Consider the following 8,657-nt stretch of genomic DNA (forward strand, 5'->3'; position numbering starts at 1 on the left):
CAGTGGTATGGACTTAGAGCGTCCTGACACCCAGTGCTAATGGCTTAGAGCGAGCGTCCTGACACCTAGTATCCAGACACCCAGTGGTATGGACTTAGAGCGTCCTGAGTCACACGATGCTGGAATTGACTTCCATCACAGCTTAAGTGAGTGCTTGCAGTGAGGATGGTCGATTTTACGTAATCTTCGCTCTAATTCGTCCCAAAGGTGTTCTATGGGGCTTAGATTGGAGCTTTGAGAAGGCCAGTCCAGTTTTTGAATACCCATTTGGTCAAACCACGTCTGTGCAAGCCTCGATGTGCCAATGCAGCAGTTATCCTGCTGGTAGAGAAATGGGCCGAAATATTGCCATGGAGTTTGCAGTGCAGCATTGTCCACATACACATCTCAGAGTTCATATTTCCAACTACAGGCACTAACGGACACAGGTCAAATCACGAGAAACACCCCCACACCATTAAGATTCCACCACTATTATTAACAACCACGTGTCCGAATACTTTTGGTCGGATGTATATATAACACCAACTGAAGATCTCTGACTATCGATAGAATATTTACGAGAACAATAAAACAGAACCAGCTGCTTATTTTTAATTTATATGTTTCAGTTATGATTTTGAAAGCAGACTTTCAAAGCGATAATAGATATGGATTGTAATTTTTTTATTCTTAGTGTTTATGTAGAAATATTTGTTGAATTCAATTTGCAAGTCAGAAAAAATTCGTAGGCTAATTTGGCTCTTTTTGAACCGTTTTTAGGCTTATTACATTTTAGGATTATTAAAGTTTTAGGCTTATTACAACAAAGGCATAATTCATTAGGCATTAAGTCCATTTTTAAGTCTAATTCATTTTTTAGGTTTACTGCAATTAACTCAGTTGTTTCTTTTTCTGCTGCTGCTCAAATCATTGCTCAATTAGCTTAATTTAATTTAGGCCATTTACAATGAACCGAAATAAATTTAGAATTTTCGAAAATTATATCTAATTAACCTTGTTTAATTAATGTAATATTGTACTTCTCTTTCATAAGTCCCTTACCAGTATGCTTGTGAAAGTTCAGATTGACTGAGCAAAGTTTCGTACATTTTTAAACTAGTAATAACCTAGAAAAATATCATGCTGGATAGAAAATACTTAAGACATTTCTAATTTGTCTGGTACTTTATAAAATGATGGCGAAATTTGCAATGAACATAAATTTTATATTACGTTATAGCAAATAATGAACTTGAAAGACATCTTTAATCAAAATGAGGAAGTTTCCACTTAGTTTGCATTATTAAGATGATAATACCTATAGTTTAAATTGTTTTATTGTTTAAACTTCCAAAAATATCCTTCGCTTTAAATTTCATTGACATCTTCAATAAAATCTAATAACTATCGTTTCTAGTTCATAAAGTTTAAATGTAAAATACCTTGTGTCTCCAGGAAAGTTCCGTAATTGTTGAGGACATCAGCGTCATCAGGATCTAAGGAGATGGCCCAAACATACAATCTCTCTGCATCCTCTGTTCTGTCCTCACCGGCGTCCGCATAGACGCTGGCCAGGGCAGAGATGGCTGGCACAAATTCAGGGTCCAGTTGTATCGACTTCAGGAGGTACTTTTCTGCAACTTCCACCCTCTTACGACGTCTGCAAAGCAAAGATAGAGAAAAATTTAGATTTTGCTTACGACGTCTTATACAGTGTTCAAAAAAAAAGGAACCACCCTGAACAACTTTTGATCTAATGATAGGATTTTTGACCTCCAGGACTCCATATTAATGGTTTAAGGGGGTGACCTATAATATGCTAATTAGTTAGTGCAGACGATGTTTTAAGTTACGAATTCAGACACAAAAACAATCAGACACAAATTTTCTCTGAGTAAACATAACTTTTCTCCGACGGATTCGTATTTCTGACCCCCCCCCAAATATAAATGGTAGCAGCAATTTGGGAAGTATCGTCTCCATAGTTTGGATAGGAGAGCTATCCAAAGTTTATGACCCCCTAATGTTTAAAAGGGTAAAGGTTATGTAAGGTAATTAGTGTAAGGTACATAAATTTTTACATAATTTTAGAGCATCTAATTTCGGATGGCAAATTACAAGATTTAAAAGAAAATCGGTTGAATAGCTCCTGAGAAATCGAATTTTAAACAAACGATTTTCCAAAATTCAATTTCTCAAGAACTATTCAAGCGATTTCATTAAATTTTTTATTTTGCCATGGAAAATTAAATACTTTAAAATCGGGCAAAAAATTAATACCTTACAATTCATCACTATTACTAAAGTAAATAATGAAGAATAATAAATATTTTCTAAAATTTATTTTTTGCATGGATTTATCATTGGATAAACGAATTTTATAATTGTGCACAAAGATTTCTCTATTCGGCCTGAAAAGTTCTCGAGATATGACGGAATACACAAAAAATAAAATCAATATTCGGGAGTCAAAGCTTTGGATCGCTCTCCTGACGAAACTATGGGGACCATATTTCCCTGATTGCGTCTATCCCCTAATTTTTTTTTATCAGCCGAAAAAAGGTGTATTTATTCAGAGAAAGTACGTTGTCTGATTTTGTAGCTTAAAATATCGTCTACACCAATTAATTAGCATATTTGAGGTCATCCCCTCGAACCATTAAGATTCAGCTCTAGAACGTGAAGACCCGATCATTAGATTAAAAGTTACTCAAGGTGGTCCGTTTCTTTGGTGTGCTGAATATCTTTTGAGACTCTAAATTGTTTTATTTTGGCAAAATCGAAAGGGAAAGGTTGTTGGAATTAATAGCCCATATGATATTAATACCTCATTTTCCCCAGATGAGTTGTGAAATATTATATTGCGGGAATGAGATAATTGCTCATTTTAATAAAAAACTTTAGGTGTAAAATATTGTTTTGTGCTAAATATATTTGGTAATATTAAGTAGTAATGTTATTTTATATTTTGTAACCGTCGTTGAACAGCCGACCCAATTTTATGGGTTTACGACTACTAATGTTCAATTCCGTATCCTTGTCATTTTGAACCCAATCCAGAAGACAAGGGAACTCCTGGATCAAGTATTTGTGTTTAGGTGTGAGATTCATTTTGTTTTTAAGAAATATGTATGAAGTTTTTAGGTACTAAACAGGGCTTGAAAAACTGCCCATCCGCCCGTCCTCGGCGGTCAAAAATTTCCCGCGGACAACAAATTTGTCGAATCCAGCGTCCGCGCAGACGGCCATTTTCCCGTTAATGTTCGTGATACATTTTCAATTTTTGCTATCTAACAAGAGTCTAGTGCCTCACTTTTAAAATGACCCGCTAATCTCGAAATACAGCAGCATACTGCGCATGGTGGAATTGATGTTTTCTCTGTCTGGGAGTACTGCAGCGATTGAAAGGGGCTTTTCAGCAATGAACTAACAAAAAAAAAAAACACATTACTTACTGGTCTTAAACAAGAAGCGTTAAACGCATTTATGAACATCTACCTAGAAAATGAACGGGCTGACATGTTNGGCTTGATTGTGGAACTGGCAAAAGTCATATTTGATTCATTTAAAAAACGCAGTACAATCGTATAAATTGACATGATAATTGACAGATAACTTAACCTTTGTTATTTAAATTATTTCATCAAAAAATAAATTATTTCATAATAGAAATACTAGGTTTTACTATTAGTAACCTAGTATTTCTTTTATTACTGTATAATGCAATCCTAGTATTTGTAATCCTAGTAACTACTAATTCATTGCGCAATTTATATAAATGTTTGTAATAAATAAGAGAAAATTATATTTTTATTTCTTTAGAAGCGACGAGTTAGTTTCAAAGGAGGACGGGTACATTGTTGACCAAGCCGTCCTTGGGGACGGGTAAAATTTCTGAATTTTTTCGAGCCCTGGTACTAAGGTCTTGCCGTAAAAGGCCTAGTTTCTAAATAAAATTTATAAGTCAGAGAAATTTGGGACAAGTATTAAAATCTAATTTTCCGTGGAGTAAAAAATTTCTGGAGCAAATAATAAATAAAAGACCCTTGTTTTCTCAGATGGGATGAAATAAGATACATGTAAGCGACTTAGTGCGAGTATCTCGATCCTGATTGGTTGTTGAAACGTGGAATTTGTTTTCATTAGCAACTGTTCTTTCCTTTCTATTTCGAGTAAGCCAAGCCCGTCAAGTATGAACTCACTTAAGTGACACATCATAAATTGTTTTCCAAAGATTCTTTCTCAAAGATTTCAATTCTTTCACTATATATTTACACAGAGATTTAACACAAACACAGGCACGAAACCATGTAGAATATAAAAAATTAATTATGCATCGAAGTTTCAAGGTACACAAAACAAAAAATATATCACGGTTAAAATAAAATAAATAAACAAATAATAAATCTAAGTTAAGTAAGAGACGTTGACTAGAAAGAATTATATTTCAACTAATTCGATGTGCGATACGGTTCCGTTTTTAATTAACTTATTGTTAATTAACATTCTAAGTTAAGTAGAGAAACTTAGCTCAACTTTAACACCCCATTTCGCTTGTGAAAATTAGCTGGCGCTGATTTCATAGGTCACATGTGTTGGTATGATAGGTCTTCTTCTTAAAGTGCAAGTATCCAATTGCCATTATGGATAATGACAATTGGACAATATTTCAGAATTTGGAAAATATTTCAGAACGGCATCAACTAGCTTTGCGAAGCACGTCGTTATGAACTTACAGTCAGTAACAATCTTTTTTTTATTATTTAGTTATTTTAAATCTATTGCAATCGTTTGTCATTTAAAACAAAATTTCCAAGAATTTTTAAAAAATTAATGCATTTAAATACTTTTTCAACAGGAACGTGAACTATTTAGCTGATTGTTTAATTAACAATTACTATCGGCAATAATTTGAATAAATAATTTAAAGTTTCAGCTTCACTCATTAAGCGATATTTTAAAATGTCCAACCAATTATGATAATGTGCCGTCTTTAAAAGCAAATTTCTTTTGACACTTAGTTAAATATTCAGAAAGTTTTCATATAGTTCGCGGTAAAAAATAGATGCATGCCTTAATCCCTAATATAATAAGAAAATAGAAGCTTAAGCGTAAATAGAAATTTTAAAGAGGAACGAAATATCATAAAGAAAAACACTTTTCCAAAGACGGAAGCTTTAAAAATGGCGGGCCGATTCCTTTAAAAACATTAAGGTTGTCTTTATTGGTGAAAAAGCGAGACCATATATGATAAAAGGAAGAGAAAAAAAAGGGAAAAGAACCGCTATTTTAAGTAGGTGCATTTACTAGTAATATCCCACTTTCAATCTTTCCTTTTTTTTTAAAAATAAAAATGGCCGATGAATATAAAACTAGCATTTATGTTAAATTCCGCGATATTCGAAAATGTGACGGCCACGTTAGGCCTAAGATGAAGTTAATCAAATCTCGCCAAACGGGGTGCCAAGACGGATGAAAGCACTTCGTTTTTGTCATGAGGCGGTGATAGTATATTCACAGCCAAATAAAGTCTTCGATAGAAAATTGCTTTGCAAATGTGCCATATTCTTTCGCAAAGTGAAATGCTTTTAAGTTTCAGTAATGTTAGATTTTTATTCATTATTTTTTCTTTTTAAGGAATTTTTTAAAAATAATGAAAGAAAAAGCTTTTCGTCGATATTTAAAATTTTTTTTTCCAAATTCAAAACTGCATATAAAATTCGTTAAAGCATTTTCAATGCAAAATATTCATAAAGCAAAATGAATACCCAAATTGCACAATTCAAAATAAAACTTTTAAATACTAAATAAAACTTTTAAATACTATATAAAACTTTTAAATACTAAATAAAACTTTTAAAATGCAGTTAACAATGTATAATGCCTGCTAACCAGAAGTGCATAACAATGCAAAGAAATGAATGAGCACAGTAAGCAATAAATAAATAGTTAAACATGATAACTTTTGTTCTAATGATCGGATTTTCATGAACTAATTGAAAATCTTCTGGACCACTTAGATCACCCTTCGCAGCGATCGAGGGTGCGAGATACTGTTCTACCGTAAAGTGCTCGACTTCTCGCAGGTCGTTGGGCTACCAAAGCAGGGGAACCAGCCCGTTTGCAGAGAATAAAAATTGCATCGGCAGAGATGCCAACTGCTCCGGACGAGGCAGAATTATTTAAAAACGGGTAAACAACTACAAATTAAAATTTGCAAATATTTGACTAATTTTGCTCACTTTTTAAACGGTATAGCACGACTTAACTGTAAAAAAGTGGCGGATTATATTAGCTTTCGAATTATTTAAAAATAGTGGTGGATAAAAACCTAATAAATGGAATTTTTTTAACCAAAAATCACACATTAATAAACTACCACTCGAAAATATTTATTTGTTGTCCGGATCAAGTTGGCATCTCTGAAATGACATGGATCATCCTCGGGGATGCTTCCTAGACCCTCTCCAACAGCTTATTGTGCAGTTTTAATGCGACCTAAATAAAGAACCTGCTTACATTTAGTAAAAAAAAAAAGAAAAAAAAAACCCGATAAAAAATTCCTACAGCAATAACCTTTTTGAAAAATTTGAGTTTCATTCTACTTATATAAATGATAAGTTTTCGAACAAAAACATTTTAACTTCACTCCAAAATTGACTTTTCAAATTGAAATAAAAGTATTTGTTTTTCGGTTATAAAGATAATTGCAGAATTCTGGAGAATTCTCCTTTTTGATTTCCATAATAATAATATTTTTAGCTGGGGGAGTAGTAGTTACTTTCCTGGGAAATCCCCTATCCCGGAACAAATCTTGGAAAGCAAATTAGATTTGACGTTATACTTTCTCATTTTAAGAAAGGTCTCTGACAGGCTGCATCAATACTTGGGGGCATTTTCATAATAAATAAACTTTTAAGGGTCCCGAATAGTTGCTAGATAGAGTGTGTGGGAAAAAAAGCGTCTCCTTAAGTTCTTAACCCCTGAGGCAGAAATAACTTTTGGAAGGAGAATAAAAATAACGAACGCGATCTTTAATCGGTTAAACTGGATCGTCTGCGACAGAATCTTTGTGTGTGTGGCAACGATAATTGAGATCCGTTTGGAACATTGAAAAGTGTTCTGTCACAATTTTGTGACAACTCGCAAAGAAACAAGTTTTAACCGTGTTTCTAAAATGTCTTCTTGTTATGAGTGATTTCTGTGTTTAGAAAAAAAAAGCGGTGACTTTAGTTGTTAGAGTAGAAATTTCTAGAAGCATTACTGAATGCTTATATTTAAAAAGAATTAAATAACTTTCGTAAAATAGAGAATCGAACAATTTTATTTGATAAGGAACGTACAAAAATATGTGAAAGTTGTATATTATGAAATATATAAGAGTTTTTAAAGATTGTACAAAAATGAAAGATATTTATTTCATTAGATTAGGTAACTCGTTAGACTAAAGAGAAATGATTTAGTATTGAGATTTTAAATTCCTTAGACTAAAGACTAAAAAATATGTATAAAATCATATGCTAAAGGGTTATGTAATAAGTACCAAACATACTGATATAGGTATAAAATATTATATTGATATATTCAGTGATTATTAAAACAGCAAAAATCTAATCAGTTTTAATACCGATACTTTGTAAATAAGTGTTTCACGGCTCCTCGAAAGGGATATGTACCTGAAAAAATCACTTAATAGTGGTAAATTTTAGCAATCAAGCCATGAGCAATAATATCATGCCTAGCGATGCTAAATTCATTTTATCTTTATTCCAACGGTATGAATTCCAATGGTATGAATTACGATGAATCCAATGGTATGAACAACGAGTTTTACTTACTTAACCAGCGTAAAGCAGAGGAAGATTACAATATATAATATTACATGAAAACAATTGGACCGAAGACTCTCCGTGTGGTAAATGGTGACTGATGCACTTTAAATCAGTCGAGTCCCAAAGTCCTCCATGTCCCCATAACAAATCAACACCTCTGGGGGTACTGGACTGGAGATGGATCGTTCTCTGATTCAGGTCAAAATTACGATCCGTGGATGAATGAATGGATGTATGAATGGGTTCGCCTTATAAACGGGTGTGATGTATGGGTGGGGCAGAAGCTGAATTATTGGCCATAGATGGCGCCACTGGAGAACAAGAACAATCGCACTCCTCTGCCTTAACAGGCATACGAAAACACAAGCAAGCAAGAAAATGAAATTATTTTAGCTATATTAATTCAAAAATTAGTTTACGAACCAAGTAAGTAAAATTTTCAGAACGAAAAAAGAAGTTGTGTCAGATTTATTTTTTTACCAATTTATTAGAAGGTGAGACTGAAAATTCTTTGGTTTATTTGATTTACCACAGCTTAATTTGAAGAAAAAAAAATCATGCAAGGTTACTAAAAACTAATATGGGTTAGTTATGTTAAGATAAAAGTGAAAGCAAAAACAGCTCTGTTACATCAAACATAGCCATATTGACGGAACCATTTTATGTTATTTTCTCTAATTCATGAATTCCCCTAAAAATGTCATTCACCTGGTTCTTCCATCTTTAATTGTGTCGGTATATGCCTTTCAGTTTTGAGCATGATTTCTCAGTACTAATTCACCCCCCGTGCGAAGAACGGGTATTCAGCTAGTGTATATATATATATATAAATCACGAGGTAGG

The 8,657-nt window shown here is 33.1% G+C and overlaps 1 protein-coding gene across 1 annotated transcript in view; it reads right to left on the reverse strand.

Moving 5' to 3' along the window:
- LOC107445955 (protein O-mannosyl-transferase TMTC1) overlaps positions 1 to 8,657 on the reverse strand; it is a 364,666-nt gene that overhangs the window by 29,732 nt on the left and 326,277 nt on the right. The window contains exon 12 of the mRNA XM_071187075.1: positions 1,425 to 1,642. Coding sequence (XP_071043176.1) covers positions 1,425 to 1,642 — 218 coding nt within the window. The remainder of the gene's footprint in view (positions 1 to 1,424; positions 1,643 to 8,657) is intronic.

This window comes from Parasteatoda tepidariorum, chromosome 10 (assembly GCF_043381705.1).
Source record: "Parasteatoda tepidariorum isolate YZ-2023 chromosome 10, CAS_Ptep_4.0, whole genome shotgun sequence".
Taxonomy (NCBI): Eukaryota; Metazoa; Arthropoda; class Arachnida; order Araneae; family Theridiidae; genus Parasteatoda; species Parasteatoda tepidariorum.